Source organism: Meriones unguiculatus, chromosome 1 (genome assembly GCF_030254825.1).
Source record: "Meriones unguiculatus strain TT.TT164.6M chromosome 1, Bangor_MerUng_6.1, whole genome shotgun sequence".
NCBI lineage: Eukaryota > Metazoa > Chordata > Mammalia > Rodentia > Muridae > Meriones > Meriones unguiculatus.
In genome coordinates this window covers 109,877,584-109,897,930 of record NC_083349.1, presented here as the reverse complement: position 1 = coordinate 109,897,930, position 20,347 = coordinate 109,877,584, and the positions used below count along the sequence as shown (strand labels likewise).

The window sequence follows — 20,347 nt, the reverse complement described above, 5'->3', positions numbered from 1 at the left end:
GTTTTAGTCAATTCATAATCTTCCATTATCATTCCAGTGCTGTTATTACAGGCATGTACACTAAGCTGTCTATGAAAGTTAGCTAGACTGGGTGTAAAATAAAGAGTAACTGAAACAACTGACATTGAATCCTATGAAAGGAGAAATTCTATTAATCTGGTCAGAGTAGATTCAAGCCACCAGTGTAGAACCACTCTAGATTAAACTAAAATGGAATATAGTTCCTAGGACAAAAATTTATCTCTGATTTGACATTTAGTGAAAAGTTTTTGGTCAGTAATTCCAGCACTCAAGAAGCAGCAATAGGGCTAGAGAGATGGCTCAGAGGTTAAGAGCACTGGCTGAGTTCAATTCCCAGCAACCACATGGTTGGTTCATAACCATTTATAATGAGATCTGGTGCTCTCTTCTGCCTTGCAGGTGTGCATGCAGACAGGAGGTTGTATAAATATTAAAACAAAACAAAACAAACAAACAAAAAAATGACTGTGAGTAGTGTCAAGGGCTGGGGTGGTTTAGATACTCAGGCTCCTTACTCAAATATCAAGAAAGAACTATATGAAAGCAGTTCTAAAACCTGATTATTACTAATTTTAATTATGTAACACTAGATAATGTACACTACTGCTTTTATGTTAACACCACGAGTCATGAAACTTAGCAGGTACAAGCATTTTCTCACCTTGAGAGGTGGGACTTTTCGCACTTGGACCCTGTCCCCTCTATTAAGAAAGGGCTGTGAAGAGACCTGAAATGGCTGCTGGTGCTGGCGATTCTCAGTGATTCGTGGTCTTTTCTCCCAGCTGCTAGTGGCCTCTTCTTGGGCAAGAGAAGATTTCCTCTTGAGACTTTCTGGGATCTGATCAGTAAGAGTTGCTGGAGGCAGCTTTGTTTCAGGGTCCAGTGGACAGGCTTCTGCAACAGCCTTTGTTACGGTTTTTTCTAACCCTGCATTTTTAGAGTTGCTTGGGGATACAGCCAACACTTCTTGGTTCTCACTTTTGTTATCATTAGAAGTTGTGGTGACATGATTTTCTTTCTCAGACTCTTGTTCAGCACAGGCAACTGGCTTCTGCTCTAAGAGACCCTCATCTTTAGGGCACTTGATAGGCTTCAATGTGATAAGCTCGTTTGTATTGCTGGCTGATGCAAGGACAGGTTCTGGGGATCTAGATTTTGACCATGTCTCATCTTGGCTTTCTTCTTTTCTAAATGGTGATGATATTTGCACTACTTCTTCTTTACACCCTGACTGAGGAACTACTGGGATGATTCTGACTGGAGAGGCCTCTGAAGGAAGTATGGATTTTGGTTGCTCAGCTGGGGTTTTCTTGACTTTGGAATCAGTGGGGAAAGCCGTCAATTTCTGTGAATCTTCAAGGCTTAAGCCAGAACTAAAAAACAAGGAGTTGTTAGTTGGGCAACAGTTCACATTACTGAACACATGAGAAAAGTAGACTATGTCAATAATTAGGAAACCCCTTACACATAATAACTATTTTTATTTAGAACTCTTGAGCCAAAGTAATTAAATTCAAATTCTGGCTCTGATACTAATACCCAAGTAGATACTGACTAGGCTGCTGCACCTTAGAGTTCCTTAACCGTACTGGAATTAGCAGCTTCAGTGCTGTTATAGTGACATTAGTCCATGTGAAGCACTCACTTGGCAACACAATAAAAATAGTGGTAGCTGTTATTGTTACTTTTATATAGGAGCCATATTGTCTAGAGACTCACAGGCTACCTACAAGGTCCTAAAGAAAGGCAAGGTGCTTTTTACCCTGAGACTTAGATCAGAACTGTGATCAACTCTGTTTACTAGTATTTGTAGAAAGGTTGGCCCAAGACTTCTTAAGAAAAACCTCAAGAAGACAGTTAATGTTTTTCAGATGTAGTGAAATTTTCTGTTTTCTTTAAAAACGCAATATGTTACTATGTTTTTGTTTAATCCCAGGTGTGGGACATGAAGCTGTTTCAGACTAACCACAGCAGCTAACCATGTGTGTCTTGTGCTCTAGCAGGGGCATGATTTTTGCCAACTGCAGACTCTTGATAGTGTACAAACAATAGAGCCCAGACAGGGGTGGCTGCTGCTTCCAACTGCTGTTCCCGATTGCTGTTATGGTGGTTTGACGAGAAGCTGGAGATACCCTGACAATGAAGACTGGACTTACCTCATGAAACTCTACATCCCTAAATCAGCAGGAAGCAGCTTATACAGGTCTATGCCTCCTTTTCCCCTGAACTTTCTTTTTCACTTACCCAGTGTTGGTAGGTTGGAAGGGTGGAAGATATAAGAAACAAACAGAATAGATAAAAAAATATACCAACATCCAGAAGCTCAAAATTAGAACTGAGGTTACCATTTTATATGAATGGCAGACCCCTGCATGCTGGTTCTCTCTGAAGAATAAATGCTCTTTGCTTTCACATACAAAAACAAAACCAACCAACCAACCAACCAAAAACCAAACAAAGAAAAGAATTAGAACTGGGTTTGTAGAGAGCCTGTTTAATTCCACTTAGTCTAGGTGTAAAGTTCTGAGGTTGTTATGCTGTTGAGGTATTCAGGGTGAACTCATCTGGGATGTGCACAGTGCAGTCTGGCAAACAGTGACGCTAGTTTTTAATGGTTATCAGTGACTCTCTTTAATGTTTTACATTATTACTTAGCAAGCAACAATCAATAAATCCTCCCTGGAACCTTAAAAGAATTAGTAATAAAAAAGTCTGTCTAGGGCCAGTGAGATAGCTCTGCAAGAAAAGGTACCTCCCTGACCACCTCGGTTCAAACCAGGGAACTCACATGCTAAAGAAAACCAACCCCCCAAAAGCTGTCTTCTGGTTTCCAAAAGACACTGTGGCATGTGTACCCAAAAATTACTGTAACTTATAATAATATACTCACCATCAATTTTATATCTTAATGTAGAAAAATCAGTAGTTGAGGCTCTTAATTCCAGTAAGAATCTATCTTAAGTGACTTTGAAGGGGATCAATAAACACTACACTTGGAGCTAAGAAAAAGCCCTTAATTTCTCAGTCTGTGGTTGATGAAGTCTTCTACTGCTATGCAGAAAGAAGACTAAAAAACAGGAGTTGGAATATGTAATCCTATTCAAACCAAAAAGATCTATATTATCCATTAAATGTCTCCAATAAAATTTGATTGAGTTTTTTGTTTTGTTTTTTTCAGTCTAAAGATTAAAAAAAAAAAAAGTTGTTTCAGACTGTAGCCCTTTAAAAATAAAAGAGTGTGTCTTGATTTAGTGACGCACATCTCCCAGGCACAGAAGAAGGACTTTAATTACATGTTTGGTATAATGGCCCACATTACATGATTCTTAGGATTCCTGACTGGTTTTGAATTTTACATTTTGGACAGTCACTATAAAAATGCACAGAAGCCAGTCTTTTGCAATTTAAGATTAAAAAAAAAAAAAAAGAAGAAAATTTATACCATGTTTTTTTCTTTCTTTTTTTTTTCTCCCAAGACAGGGTTTCTCTATGTAGGCTTGGCTGTCCTGGACTCACTCTGTAGAACAGGCTGGCCTCAAACTCACAGATATCAGCCTGCCTCTGCCTCCCTGAGTACTGGGATTTCAGGCATGTACCACCTGCCAGCTTTCAAACCATTTTTTCAAGCAAGAGGAACCCATTCTACCTACAATGTAATCTAAGGATCAAGGACTAAGAATGATACAATTCTGTACAGTCATGATTCTTTAAAAGCAAAACCAAACCAAAATAAAAGCCTACTTTTTTGTTTTGTTTTTGTTCAAGACAAGGTTTCTCCATGTAGTCTGGTTGTCCTGGAACCCATTCTGTAGACCAGACTGGCCTTGAACTCAGAGACCAGCCTTCCTCTGCTCCCTAATTGGGATTAAAGGTGTGTGCCGCCGCCGCCACCACCTCCTGGCTAAAGCTGTTTTTAATGAAAAAGAATTCATGTAATAAAAATTATAAAAAACTAGGCACTATACTTTCTAATAAGGTGAAAACATGGAGGCATCACATGACATGTGTAGAAATTAGTGTCTGGATTACAGTCTGCTTTAGCTTACCTCTGACCATAGTAGCTTTCAAAGAATTGTTCCTTCCAGGGCTCTACTTTCTTCTCCTTCTCAATCTCTTGTCGAATTCTTACCTGCATTTCAGGAGTAAATTCACCTGCAATGCATCAACAGAATGATATAAACAGAAAAGCAGTATTCATAGATTCCAATCACAACTCATACCATACAGAATACTTTCTTGTCAAAGCAACAAGTTTCCCAAATAAGAGAGAAAGAAAGTAGACAGAAATGCTACAGAGCCACATAAATCTGTAGTTTTTAATATGCAGCTAAGAACCACAGTACTTGTCCTCAGGGTGTTCTCCAAAGTATCTTCCTCCAGTTACAAGCACCATATGCCATGAAGATTTCTTTTAACCTCTACCATCAAATTTTTAATTTATTTCCCAATGGAGTGAAACTAATAAATGGACAGTCCAAGACACAGTCCCAAGAATGGCGGTGTGTGAAATTTCTAAGTGCTTATGAGAAACTCCTAGAACCAAGACAAGAGTCTTGTGAACTCAGCCTCTTCAAAAACAAAGAATTGTTCTTGAATTGTGCTTTCCTGCCCCTCCTGGGTACATCAGATAGGAGTGAGTTTACCTCAGATTATTATTCATTACAACTGTTATTGTTTTTGTTTACATGCCCTTATAATTGGACACTTTACCCATGTGACTCCCCTTAACCTTCAGAATTTATATTGTCTGATGCTCTGAATAAAGTTGTCTATTGTATGAGAGTTTAGTCTACCTCGTTTATTGGCTCCAATGTCCCAGGTCCCACTGCCACTAGAGCTGTGACAAGTGTGTGTGGGGGTGTATGTATGTTTTCATTCTCTAAGTTCTGTGCCTCTAGAGGATCACCTTCTAAACTTGTTCCAGTCTCATGTAGTGAGGCACACACAGATCCTGAGAGACACAGCGCACAACATTTACCTTCTGAGAGCCTTTCCTTCCAGCCTTGGGCTGCAGAAGTGAAGAACTCATTGTTAAGGGCTGAGCCATTCAACTTCATCAAGCCATCAGGACCAATCTAGATCAAAGAGCAAGCCAGGGAAAATGTTCAAAGAAAAAGTGAGATGATATTCACTTATTCACTTCACAACCCATCCTACAGAAGCATGGCTGGCTCCTTCTTTTTACTATTCCATAATACTGTTTTTCTCTTAAAAAAAAAAAAAAATTCCTTAGCTGGGCATGATAACTGTCCTGGGGAGGCAGAGCCAGGTAGATCTCTTCAGTTTGAAGTCTGTCTGGTCTACAAAGCAAGTCCAGGACAGCCAAGGCTAAACAGAGAAACCCTGTCTTAAAAAAAGAGACAAATCTTTTCCCATGTACCTCTTTTCCTTTCTCCCTTTTCAACTCCATTCCACAATGCTGGAAAAATACTGTGCATTGATTGACAAATAAATAAGATTTATTTATTATATGTATATGAGTGTTCTATTTGCATTTATACCTGCCAGAACAGGGAATCAGTTCACATTATAGATGGTTGTGAGCCACCATGTGGTTGCTGGGAATTGAACTCATGAGCTTTGGAAGAGCAGACAGTGCTCTTAACCACTGAGCCATCTCTCCAGCCCCCGTATTTTTTTTTTTTTTACTTCTGAGCAGAGTTTATTATTTGGTACTAAGTTATATATAACACACTGTAACTTTGTTTTCTCACAGACTACATTGTGAAAGTCTATTCAAGTCAATTGGCATATAGTTAGCTTGTTTGAAACTGCTGCATATTATTTCATTGTATGAATGTGTTTCAATTAATTTACCAGTTTCCTAATGGTAAACATGTAGTCTGTTACCAATGTTTTTACATAATTAATAAAGCTGAAACAAATATCCTTGCAGAAATGAATGTACTAGTGCTTTTTTGTTTTGTTTGTTTGAAACAGGGTGTATGGTCTTGAGTCAGAGATCTGCCTCTTAAGGGCTGGGTTAAAGGAGTGTGCCACCTTGTCCAGCTGAACTACCAATTTTATTTCTAAGGACCAAATTTCTACAACAAAACAAAGTTAGTGTGTAGGTAGATATTGTACTACTTTCTTAAAATGCTAAAACTCCACGCTGGAAAAATGGCTCAGGGGTTAAGAGTCATCTTCCAGAGGACCAAGGTTCAATTCCCAGCACCCACACGGTAGAGGTCACAACTGTCTGTAACTCCTGCTCCACCCTCACACAGACATAAACACAAGTAAAATACTAATTAATATAAAATAAATGAATTTTTAAAAAATGCTAAACGTCAAGCACTATATGAATATACAATATTTTTTCCTTGCCAACAAGATCAGCATGTAATTTAATTTTTTTCAACATGATGAGTTTGAAATTATACATGATTTCCTGACTCTTGTGTTGTTTGCTGTTGTTGCATGGTTATTAAACATGGAGGTCTTTTTTTGGTGGTCTTGTGAAGTGTCAGTTCCTATTACTTTCTTAGTTTTCTATTAGGCTGCTTGTTTCCATCAAATTGTGAGGCATGATCACAACTAATGCATGGTCCCAGATCTTATATTTGAACCCAAGTGTCTACTATGTTTGTTTCTGATGCTTTGCCAAAAAGTTTGACTCTTTTTCTTGTGGCCTAGGGATGTAGCTCCAGGATAGAGTGCAGAGTGCAAAGCATTGGGGGGAGGGGGAGAAGACACAACTTTATTATACTTGTTTGTGTGTGTGTTTATCTACCATGTGCAATGACATCTGTGTGGAGCAGTGACATCTGTGTGGAGGTCAGAAGACAACTTACAGGCGTTAGCTCTCTCCTTTCCCCATGTTGAGTCCTAGGATTGAACTTGGGTTGTCAGGCTTGACTGCAAATCCCTTTACCCAATAAACCATGCCACAGGACATGAGAAAAGTTTAAATTAAAAAACAAACAAACCAAAAAACCTATACATCTAGAATCTGAATTTCTCCCTTGGTTTTTAAAAAACATTAAGTCTTATTTAAAATAGTATGGAAAAAGTTTTCATTCAAATAACGTACAAAAAATACTTTGTTTACAATATTTTCAATGTAAACATTATCAACATTGACACATACAGTAACCTAACCTACAAGTTTATTTAATTGAAACTGTGTCTTCTCAGTATCACACACTTTGCTTACTTTATCCGAATACTGGTCAACTAATTTCCCATTGAAAAAACAAACTAACAAACAACAACAACACAACCCTGTAGGAGTGCCACCTGTTGGAAGTTGAACTAGAAAACGCCTAAGATCCCCTTTATTAAAACTACACATGGCAGGAGATAGACAGAGACGGCTAGTGGTTTAACAGAACTTTTCGCTCTTACAGAGGACCCAGGTTTGGTTCCCAGCACCTACATGACAACTTAAAGCTGTCATAATTATAGTTCTTCTGGCCACCTAAGGCACCAGGCATACATGTATTGCACCTATACATATATGCAAGCAAAACACTCATACACATTAAAAAAAAAAATCTTTAACACCACCATCACAACAAACTACACGTAGCAATCTTCTATCAGAAGAGGTCATGAGTGCTTCTGAGAGAATGTCATCAGACTTCCACAAAGAGGCCATTAGTTACGCTTAATACATTACTTCTAGCCTATTAACCACCAACATTTGTACTTGCGGGTAGGAATAATACAAAACACAGGACACAGGAACACAAAAACACCCCACAAAGTCAACCAGGTCCCTTAAAAACCATGCTGAAACTTCAATCTCCTTTACTCCTATCAAGAATTAACTAGATGAAGATGGACAGTGGTAGTGCACGCCTTTAATTGCAGCACTCAGGGAGGCAGAGGCTGGTGGATCTCTCTGAGTTCCAGGCCAGCCTGGTCTATAGAGTGAATTCCAGGACAGCCAAGGCTACAAGAGAAACTTGTCTTGAAAAAAAAAAAAAAAAAAAAAAAAAAACAAAAACAAAAACCAAACCAAAACAACAGCAACAAACCAATTAACTTGATGAGTATCCTCCAAAGTAACTTTTTTGAAAAGAGAAGGTAAGGAATGAGTCACTAGGAACAGATCTTCTTTAGGCCATACTGCTGGAAGACTATCTGATTAGCAGAATTAGCCAAAGGACTCTGAACTTAACACATTTAAGTTCAGATTTAACAAATTTAACACATGCTAATTATAGCACGAAGAAACTGGCATCAAAGTAAGTCTTATAGAAAACAGACCTCAAGCTGGAAATGGTGGTATACACTTTTAAGTTCACAGTTGAGGCAGAGGCAGAGGCTAAGGCAGAGGCAGGCAGATCTCTGTGTTCCAGGCCACCCAGATCTATATAGCAAGTTCAAGGACAGCCAAGGCTACACAAAGAAACCTTAACTCAAAAAAAAAACAAAAACAAAAAACAAACAAACAAAAAAATTTGAAAACAAGAAACACTTCACTTTGACTTCGTAGTCAGTCAGCTATAATGATTTGTACAGCTTTCCCTTATTATAAACTAGGGAATACAGTGTGTTGTTACAAACTAGAGAAAATGCCTCCCTGTCATGTTGCCTTTTTTGGGGGTGGAGGTTCAAGACAACAGGCCAGGCTTGAACCCATGGAGATCTGCTGTCTCTGTCTCCTTAGTGCTGGGATTAAAGGTGTGAAGCATGCCCGGCCTGAACCTCTGAGGTTACACGTGCTAGGCAGTGAACTTGTCCACTGTCTTTTTGTCTGCTACATTTGTGTATGCCCATGTGTATGGTGCATGTGTATGCTGGGGAGGGGTGTTATGTCTACCTCAATCACTCTCCACATTTTTTTTTTATCACTCTCCACTTTAAGATGGGCTTTCTCACGAAGCCTGAGTTCCTCAGTTTGTCCTGCCCAGTACTGAGATTACAGGAGGCTTTTAAGTGCGTGCTGTGGATCTGAACTACGGTCCTAAAGCTTGCATGACAACGAGCTTATTGAGTGAGTCCTCTACTCATGTCCTCCCATGTCTTTTTGTTGTTGTTACTGGTTTGTTTTGAGACAGGGTCCCATGAAGCTCAGGTCTTGAAATCCTAATCCTTTTGCCTTCATCTCCAAGTACTGGGAGGTATGATTAGCCCACTCAATTTATTTATTTATTTATTTTAATTTTGAGAAGGGATCTTGCTAAATTTTCAAGCTCCTTGGAACTTGCAATGTGGTAGGAAGAGGCCTTAAACTTGAATTCTTTTATCTTGTTATTCCACTTAGATGAGATTACGGGCCTTACCACCAAGCCTGGAAGAGATGGCTCAGCAGTCAAGAGCTGTTCCGAAAGACCCGAGTCTGGTTCCAAGCACCCACATTAAGTTGTCCAAAATACTTGTCTGCAGCTTTTCGGACTCTTGTCACCCCTATCTGGCCCCTGTGGGCACTCGCAAACAGTATACATGTACTCAGATACACATACAAAGATATAAAAATAAAATTTAAAAATCCATGAGAACAAGCTTAGAAAAAGCATAATGATCCCATCTCTTGTTCACAGAGAAGTAAAACGTACTAGCCATTTTCTTTGATGAAAGCATTTTCAGACTTTTTACTTTATAGCTAGGACAAACCAACATCTTTCTAATTACTATTTTGGCAGTTCTCAAACCTTTGGTATTTACTCTTCTTAGTTTTCTTTCTTTAAAAACTTGTATTAGGTCTTAAGTTCTTTATTATTAAAAAACAAACAAACAAAAACAAAAACAATGCCTATTTAAAAAAGATTTTTCTATAAAAAAGGAACATACCTAACTATCACTAACAGTCTACGTTCTATATACTTCTTGTGTATGGTTTCCTGAATTCACATCTTTGGCTTGAGCATAAACATTTCCCTTTCACTGAGGCAATATCCTGTTGATAATGGAACAAGACAACTGAACTCTTGAACTAGATTCTACTGATGCCTGTATCTCAAACAGAAAACCAATCAACTATCTTTCTTTTCCCCCTTACCTCCCTCCCTTCACCTTTATTTCCCCTACCCTGGTGATTTTTCTTTACATTCTTAATTCCCTCCCTTTCTTTCTCTTTCATTTTGGCACTAGGGATGAAGCTTGAACTCTTGCTTTCTAGACATGCATTTTACCACCACCTGTTATCTCCAACCCTATTTTCTAATCTTCAATTTCAAGTAAGGGAATGCAACCATCTCCCTATGATAAGGCTTGTATTATAAAATTCACCTGCTAAGACTTATTTTAACTTAGTTGTGTAGCACTGCCTTTGAACAGAGACATTCCCTACTCAAGGACTGAAGGACACTTCAGAAGCAAAGGAGACAAGACTCCAGAGCAGTGGGTTGCCCCTTTGGCAAATCTCCATAGAGGAACAAAATCATAGCTATGAAGTGGTAACAAGAATAATTTTATGGTCACCACAACTTGAGGAACTAAATTAAAGGGTCACGGCATTAGGAAGGTTACTGGACTGAAGCCCATATGTGAAGCCATAAACTCTCCAGCTGGGCAGGCCAACTGTTTACTGGATGAAGAGCTCTAGAGATGCAGGTTCTGAGTAATCACCAATGTCAGGGGAGACTTTCTTATAATCCTGCTCTAACTGAGTAATCCATGGTCCTGTAAAGTAATGCCAATAAACTCACTGGTTGACTAAGCTAAACTTGGGTGGTACCATTTCTTTTGCTGGTACCATCTCTGGTATGTTTGTTCATACCTTTCCAAGGAAAGTTACACAACAGCATTAATATCACATTTTTATAGGCATACATAAAAATATTTTTTTTATTTGTTTCCTTTTTTTGTACAGGGTTTCTCTGTGTAGCCCTGGCTGTCCTGGAACTCACTTTTTAGATCAGGCTGGCCTCAAACTCAAAAGATTTGTCTGCCTCTGTCAGTCTGTCCATCTGTCTCCATTCTGCCCCAAGCACAGGGATTATAGTCAAGTACTACCACCTGGTTTCTTCTCTTTTCGTTTTTGTTTAAACAGCGTTTCTCTGTGTAGCTCTGACTAGCCTGGAACTGGCACTGTAGGTAAGGAAGACCTCTACCTCTGCTGAGTTTAATGGCACATGACACCACTGCCTGGCCATAAAAAGATATTCTAAAAGTCTTGAGAACTGGGCATGTAACTCAGTTAATTGAGTGCTTGCCTAGCACACATAAAGCCCTGGATTGTACCCTAGCAGTACATATACTCAGTATGCTGACACATCTCTGCAATCTGAACCTCAGGAAGTAAACCTAAGAGTATAAGACATCCTCAGCTACATAAATTTAAGAACAGCCTAGACAATATGAGATAATGATAATAATGAGAACCTCATGCAGTTAGAGAATTGTTTATGCTTGATATGACACACCTGTCGATCCACCTCTGGAAGCAGTAAGAGCAGGCGCTGCTGGCAATCTCCAGGAAGAACTGAAAAGGTGTGCTTGTTGATCAGTGCTCGAAGATTAGTATTAACTAGAATGGAGTCGGGTGTCTCAACGTCAATATCAGCACATTTAGTCCTTTTCATTTGTCCTACAGAATGTAGAAAATAATAATTTAACACTTGGATCCCCTTTCACAGTTTTGTTACCAACTGTAGCTTGCCATGTAGTACTGAGAGTAAACATGAAAGAAAAAATCAAAATTAAATACATTGTAAAAAAAAAATAACTTAAAAATCTTAGAAATGTCTTCTAAGGCAAAGAAAATAAATTCTGATCATTTATAATAAACAAAAAAATTTATAAAATAGCTCTCTAATGGTAAAAATTGTACATCATACCTAACAGATATTTCTCCCTAATTAAGCAAGTTTATGAGAAATGACAAATAGCACATTTTTTTAATTGCTATTTTTTTAAGTAGATAGTTGGAGCTGGAGAGATGGTTCAGTGGTTAGGAGCATTACCTGCTCCTACAGAGGATCCAGGTTTGATTACCAGCATCATGTGGCTCACAACTGCCTACAAATCCAGCTCCTGGGGAACTGAGGCCTCTGGTCTCTGCAGGAACCAGAATGCAACTGGTGCACATAAACCCACATAAGCACACATATACACACTAAAACATTCTTTTGAAATGAAACTCTGGCTAAGGAGATGGTAGAGTGGGTAAAACACTTGACATGCAAGTATAAGGATCTGAGTCAGAATCTCCAGAACCTATTTAAAAACTGGATGTGGTAGCCTGTGTCTATAAGCCCATGGCTCCTGTAGCAAGATGGGCAGTAAAGACAGAAAGCTCACGGGCCAGCTAACCCGGTCTTTTCGGCAGCATGTCAGAGACCTTATAACTTCATGATAACTCTCTTTCCCTTTTTAAATCTATAATCCACCACGTCTAATTAAAAAAAAAAAAGCTGGAATAAAGTTGAGAGGGAGAAGTATTAAATCAAGGGAAAGTTGTATTTATATACGAAATTTTCAAATGAATAAGTAAGGGGGAGGGTGCTCTGCATTAAGCAATGTAGAAAACAAGGACCAACATTTAAAACAATCCTCTGACCTCCATGAAAGCACTATAACTCAAACATGGCCACACACATGTACAAACACAATCACACACACAAACACACAGCTAAAGATTTTTAAATGAAAATCCACACCAGATGTGGTGGTACATGCTTGTAATCCCAGCTTTTAGGAGGCTGAGGCAGAAAGATTTGAAGTTCAAGGCAACCAGGGACTATACAGGGAGTTCTAGGCTAGCACGATCTGCATTTTTGCTTTAAAAAGGTAACAAGATATACAGATAATAGTTCACAAAGATTAGTAATGTTAATTAAAATGTTGTGGTGCTTTGGTTTTGCTATCTACAGTGGCAGCTAAGAAAGAGAGAGCTAGTTTCTCTTAGGAGTGTAGTCTATAGTAGGTTGACCATGCCCAAGTCCATGTTCCCACACAGACACATTCATGAGCAGTACTATTTGGACTCAGTGAGTTATATTTTAACAAGCTACAACCTGAAGGTGGGGGAGAATACTGCCAGGGAAATTAGTTGGGAGGAGGCATTTATGAATTATGAAGTTCTCAAAAAATAAATTATACCTAAAAACAAGGCAAAAACAAAACATCAGACTTAAAAATGTTACACATGAGCTGGGCAGGGTGGCACATGCCTTTAATCCCAGCACTCAGGAAACAGCAGGCAGATCTCTGTGAGTTCAAGGCCAACCTGGTTAACAAACCAGGACAGCCAAAACTACATAAAAAAACCCTGTCTCAAAAAACAAAACAAAACAAAAAAGTTGCATATGTTGGACAGTGTTGGCACATGTCTTTAAAGCCAGCCTTGGGAGGAGAGGAAGATGGATCTCTTAGTTCAAGGCCAGCCTGGTCTATAGACAGAGTTCCAGGACAGTCAGGACTATACAGAGAAAAACCCTGTCTCAAAAACAAACAAACAAACAAAAACAGTTGCATACAAATGATATTATTAAAGAGAATTAGAGTTTAAAATATATAGTCAAGAAATTTATCCAGAATACAAGAAGTTAAATTATTTTGAGAAGCTTAGAGGTGGTGGTGGTAGGGGTGGGACTAGAATGAGAAGGTTTAACATATGACCAACTAAAGATTAAGAAGTAGAATTTGGGGCTGAAGAGATGGATCACTGGCTAAGTTCAGATCTATAGCATCCACATAAAAAGTCAGGTGTGCTGACATCCATGTAACCCCAGAGATTATTTTTGGGTTGGAGAAGGAGAGGCAGGAGAATTCCCAGGGGTCTGGCTGGTCAGCCAGTCTAGCTGAAAAACTGTGAACTCCAGACTTGGTAAACTACCCTGTCTCAAAAGATTAAAACAGAGGGTGCTAGAAGACAAATGGCCTGGTGCATAACCCCCATGCTTACTCCCTCACCACACACAAAACACACATACACAGATACACATACACACAGATTTAAGAATGGGAAAGTGCAACATTTAAAGAAGTTACAGGTTTGTTGGTTTGTTTTAAAGATTTATTTACTTTTAGGTACAATGGTATTTTTCCTACATGTCTGTGTGAAGGTGGCAGATCCCTTAGAACTGGAGTTATAGACAGTTGTGAGGTGCCATGTGGGTGCTAGGAATTGAACTTGGGTCCTCTGGAAGAGCAATCAGCACTCTTAACTGCTGAGCCAACTGCCTGGCGGTTGTCCAGAAGATAAACTTTTGATAAATGTGTAACTAACTTCTTTAAATGTTGCTCCTTTTCCATTCTCTTAAATTACTAGAAATATGAAAATAGCAGTAGGATTAAAAACACAATATATATTACAATTAGAAAAAGAAATCTTTTCGTGAACAAAATTTATAAGAATATTTATCAGGTGGGCAGTGGTGGCCTTTAATCCCAGCACTCAGGAAGCAGAGAGAAGTGAATTTCTGTGAATTTGAAGCCAGCCTGGGTTGCAGGACAGCCAGGGCTGCAAAGAGAAACCCTGTCTTGAAGAGCCTAAGGTCGGGGGAGGAATATTTATCAAAGACAATGACGGGCTGGGGATGTAGCTCAGCATGTGCAAAGCTCTGCGTTTTATTTCCAGCACTGTGAGAGTGGGGTCCACAATAGGAGGGCATGCCTAAAATCCTAGTGAGGCAGAGGCAGGGAGATCATGAGTTCTCACCCATGCTCCAAACACATAAAAAGACAAAGATAATAGCTTCCATGAACATAAAATGACAGAAAAGATTTCATACAAAAAAGGAACAACAAAAGAGTACTGTAATCTTAACACTGAAAGGTAGACAGATGAGAGATTCAGGACTATTTAAGGTTAGCCTCAGCTATATTAAGATCCTTTCTTTAAAAACAAACAAACAAAAAAAACCCTGATAGGCTAGGGTCAGATGGAAGGGGGAGGAGGACATCCCCTATCAGTGGACTTGGGAAGGGGCATGGGAGGAGATGAGAGAGGGATGGTGGGATTGGGAGGGGATTAAGGAGGGGGCTACAGATGGAAAACAAAGTGAATAAACGATAATTAATAAAAAATAATTTTTTTTAAAAAGGGAAGGAAGAAAGAAAGGAAACAAAAATTAAAAGACAGCAACAACAAAGAGTAATGGGTATCAGGCACAGAGGTGTTCTTTTGTAGCCGGAGCAATTGGGTTTACAAACAATCTGAAGCAGGAGGATAGGGAGGTTTGAAGACAGGCAGCAGGGGCTACACAGCAAAACCTTATTGAAAGATACAGAGAAGAGAAACAATTTGGCAGTGAATTTAACTATGAAAGAATTTAGAATAAGGCGGACTATAAAAACTACAAACTTAAAGATCTAAAGAAGAAGTGTTTGTAACCCATTATGAAATAGAAAGTCAAAGACTTGTATGATAAAAACTTAGAGTCTTTGAGGAAAGAAACAGAAGAGACCAGAAGATGGAAAATTTTTCTATGCTATGGATTGGTAAGATGAACCTAGTAAAGATGGCCATCCTACCAAAGCAATGTGCAGACTCAATGCAATTCCCATCAAAATTCAATCACAATTCTTCACAGATCTTGAAAGAACAATTCTCAACTCCATATGGAAACACAAAAACCCACGATTGCTAAAACAATCCTGAACAATAAAAGAACTGTGGGAAGCCTCACCGGTCATGATCTCAAACTATACTATAAAGCTACAGTAATAAAACCAGCATGGTATCAGCATAAAAGCAGATTAAGACAATCAATGGAATCAACTTGAAGCCTCAGACATAAATCTACATACTTCAGAGACACCTGATATTTTATAGAAAAGCCAGAAATAAATACTAGAACAAGCACCTTCAACAAATGTTGCTGGTCAAACTGGATGTCAGCACGTAGAAGAATATAAATACATCCATACCCATCACTCTGCACAAAACTCAATCGCAAATGGATCAAAGACCTCAACATAAAACCAGGCACACTGAACCTGATAGAAGAGAAAGTAGGGAATAGCCTTGAACTAACAATTAGCACAGGAGGAGACTTCCTGAGCAGAGTACCAATATGGCAGGCATTAACAGATCATTAAGAAATAGTACTTCATCAAACTTAAAAGCTTCTGCATGGCACAGGGCACTGTCATTTGAACAGAGCAGCAGCCTACCAAAGAGAAAAATTTTTTTACTAACTATATATCTGATAGAGGACTAATATCCAAAATATCCTTAAGAAAGTTGATTGCAAAAACCAAATAATCAGATCTAAACACAGAATCCTCATTAGAGAAAATGCAAATGTCTGAGAAACACTTGTATATTCAACATCTTAGCCATCAGGGAAATGCAAATCAAAGCTACTTTCAGAGTCTTTTTTAGATCTGTCAGAATGGCTAAGATTAACAATACAAGCGATTAGCTGATGAGAGAGCTCAGAGGTTAAGAGCATGGCTTGCTTTTTCAAAGGTTCTGAGTTCAATTCCCAGCAATCACATGGTGGCTCATCACTATCTATAGTGAGAGCTGGTGGCCTCTTCTGGCATGCAGGTGTACATGCAGACAGAATACTGTATAAATAATAAATAAACCAATCTTAAAAAAATAAAACAACAACACAAAAACACAAGTGAAAGCTTGAGTTGACCAGGATGTGAAGCAAGGGGAATGAACATTCCTCCATTGCTGGTGGAAGTGCAAACTTATACAGCCACTATATAAATCAGTGTAGCAGCATCTCTGAAAAGTTGGGAGTCAATCTACTGCAAAGGAAAAAATCTAACTACTGGCGAGCTTGTGTGTCATTCATTAATATCCAACAAGATACTTATATCTGGTTGGTAAAGTAAATAGTGATTAGAAATTCAACAGGAAGATCTTAGTTTATTTTTGTGGATAGGATCTTGCTATATACATCAGGGCTTGCTGCTATACAATTCAAGCTAAACTTGAATGTAACTGGCCAATAGATCCATTTTAAACATAAAAACATCTAAAGCAAAATAGCTTTAAAATACTTAAAAGGACGAAGCACAGTGGTATATATCTATAATCTGAGCATTTGAAATGCTGAGGCTGGAGGACCCTACTTGCTCCATGAATTTTTCATTTTTTTGAATCAAGGTTATTAATCTAAAATAATGAATCCTGTAGCTGGAATGATGGCTATTACCAAACAAATCATGTGCTTGTGTGAGACAGCGTCATGACTAGACAAATCCCCATACTAAACAAATTTTAGTATATTTGCACAATCATTAGCCAAGCTTACTTTAAAAAAAGGTACATAAAACAATGTATTACTTTAATGAAAAATGTTTAAATTATGTGTATGTTTGTGTATGGGTGTGTGTAATTGAGTGCAATGGAGGCCAGGAGAGAAATAGATCCCCAAGTGCTGGAGTTACAGGTGGCTGAAAGCCTTGAGATATGCTGAGAACTAAACTGTGAAAGAGCAGTACAGACTCTTAAATCCTCAGCTGTCACTCCAGCCACAGGCTTCATTATTTTAGATTAATAACCTTGATTCACTAATTCAGAATTCATGGAACAAGTAAGATTCCAAATACTATTAAGTGCATGTCTCCGTGTATTTCAAGTAATACCAATAGTAATAATTACCACAGTAATACCAGCAGCAAAGTTATTAAGTGTCACTAGGGGCCATGCACTATTCTGAACATTTATTTATATTAACTTGCTTACTTCGTTTACAGCTCTGTGAAGCAAATAATGGTTACTACTATTAATTTCTAAAACGAGATCTTATTACTCTGCCTAAGCTGGCTTCAAACTTCTACAGAGCTTCTCACAGGAACATTCTGCTGTGCACAGAGAACTGGGTAATTATTAGTATTCCACTGCTAATAATACATTCTCAAATTACATGATTGAGTTACAATGTAACACAAACTGAAGCAAGAAACAGCAGTTTCAGTCTGTCGCTTATCACTGCACCACACAGGTACAGGTATCATAGCCTAATGATACATAATAATATATATATGGAAATAAAAATAACTGCAAAATACTTTCTCATACAAGGAAATTACAGTAAATTAAAAAAAAATCTTTTCAAGCCAAATGATAATAAATAGTACCCAAGAGGTAAAGATTGTCAAAATAGAGGGAAGGACGAAGAAAGATCCTTTTAAGTGGGACCTTAGAATGTAGCATAGTATATACAACATGCAATACTTCTACCTCAGTCTCCAAGGGATAGGATCACAGGTATACACCACCATGTGCAATAAAAGGAATCTAACAGTTTCAAAAGTTCTGGGAATTTGTAAATGTGTCTGCACAATTATCTTGAGCTTTCCTATTTCTTCAGATACTGATCAACTGATTTAGGACACAGCAGAAGGAGAAGGATGTAGTGGTGGTTGAAATATGCTCCATTACGCATTCTGGAAGACAAGCAAGAGACTTATTTGTATTTGACTTAATTCCCGAAATTCCAGAATAGTCCCTGGGAAGGTATGAATGTGAACCCGACAAGCTCCTGACACCCTGGTCCACTGCTAGTGGCGTTTTGGGGGAGGAGGCAGGGCAGGCAGAGGTGGGTTACTGGGACGGTCCTTTGAGATATCTGCCTTCCTTGACCATAAGCAAGCGACCATCTGCTCCTCCTGTCACATAAAAGAACTGGTACTACTGTTATGCTTTTTCTACTTGTTCCCTCCAGACTAGGAACCAAAATAAACCTCCCAACATCCTGAGGTTGCTCCTGTCGTGTATTTTGTTACTGCAACAAACTACACAGTGCCTCATCACTGGCCTGCAGTTCTCATGTGATATTCCTAAATTTGATGGAGTTGCATTCAATTTCACCACATAATAAACTGTCTTCTACTTAGAGTTAAGCACCAAAATGCTTCTCCTTCATTTTTAAACAAGGTTCTTTTTTTCAACCCTATGCCTCACCTTTCTGTTCTGTCATCCATCTTTCCAGTTCTTGAGCCCTTTTCATGGTCTGTAGCCATAGTTGACTTTATTAATGACAATTCCTTTTCACCTTCATCCAATTTCCACTTTTCAATCTTTGCTGACACCTGCCCATTAGGCTGTTTCCTTCACTCACACTGATTAAATCATTTTGTCCATATTCTCATTTTAGTGAGATTTCCAAGGGAGTTCAGTTTATAATATTTAATTATAAGCCCTTTTATCTTTTTATCTATAGAAGTGAAAAATGATGTAGAACTTATTGGTACAAAGAGAAATAAACCACAAAATGACTGATAACAGATCTCTCTGTGAAACAGTCTGATGAGGGATGAATAGAAGAATATAAAGGCAATTAAGAGTTCAAAGATAAAAAGATGAAATGAATAAAGGTAAAGGGCATTAAGTCAATTCTACCCATCTCTTAAAAGCAATTAAATCAAGTCTACCCATCTTTTAAAAGCAATTGTAGGCTAATATCCAAAATACAGAAAAAACTGAAGTAATTAAAAAGCAACAAAAGAAGTAATCCAATTAAAAAATGGGGTACAGAGCTAAATAGAGAATTCTCAACAGAGGAATATCCAATGCCAGGGAAACACTTAAAAGAAATACTTTAGTCATTAGGGAAATGCATATCAAAACAACCCTGAGATTCTACCTTACACCCATCAGAATGGCTAAGATCAAAAACTCAAGGGATGATGCATGCTAAAGAGGATGTGAGAAAGGGGACCACTCCTCCATTGCTCGTGGTAATGTAACCTTGTACAACCACTTTGGAAATCAATCTGGCGCTTCCTCAGAAAATTAGGAATAGTACCACCTATACCACTCCTAGGCATATACCCAAAAGATGTCCTACCATACAATAGGGACATTTGCTCAACCATATTCGTAGCAGCTCTATTCGTAATAGCCAGAATCTGGAAACAACTTAACGTCCCTCATTGGAGGAATGGATACAGAAATTGTGGTACATTTACAGGATAGAATACTACTCAGCAATTAAAAACAAAGATATCATGAAATTTGCAGGCAAATGGTGGGAACTAAAAAAGATCATCCTGAGTGAGGTATCCCAGAAGCAGAAAGACACAAATGCCATATATTCACTTATAAGTAGAAATTAGCCATATATTATAGGATAAACATAGTCTCTACCCACTAGGGTATCGAAGGAGATACTGAGATTCATAGCCAAACTTTGAGCAGAGTGCCGGAATCTTTATGGAAGAAGAGGGGGGATAGAAAGACCTGGAGGGAACAGGAACTCTACAAGGAGAACAACAGAGCCAAAATACCTGGGCCCTTTAGAGGCCGATACTCCAACCAAGGACCATGCATGGAGAAGACCTAGAACCCCTGTCTAAACGAAGCCCATTGGCTGTTTAGTTTCTAAGTGGGTTCCCTAGTAAGGGGTACAAGGGCTGTCTCGAACATGAACCCAGTGGCAGGCTCTTTGATCACCTTCCCCTCAGGGGTGAAGCCTTGCCAGGCCACAGAGGAAGATGATGCAGCCAGCCTTGATGAGACCTG

General features: G+C 38.6%; 1 protein-coding gene across 2 annotated transcripts in view; it reads right to left on the bottom strand.

The window, feature by feature from the left end:
- Asxl2 (ASXL transcriptional regulator 2) overlaps window positions 1-20,347 on the bottom strand; it is an 87,243-nt gene that overhangs the window by 12,485 nt on the left and 54,411 nt on the right. For both annotated transcript variants that reach the window (XM_060365159.1, XM_060365155.1), the window contains 4 exons: window positions 11,337-11,500; window positions 5,000-5,096; window positions 4,068-4,173; window positions 683-1,394 (listed from right to left, as the gene is read on the bottom strand). In XM_060365159.1, the coding sequence (XP_060221142.1) occupies window positions 683-1,394; window positions 4,068-4,173; window positions 5,000-5,096; window positions 11,337-11,500 (1,079 nt within the window). The remainder of the gene's footprint in view (window positions 1-682; window positions 1,395-4,067; window positions 4,174-4,999; window positions 5,097-11,336; window positions 11,501-20,347) is intronic.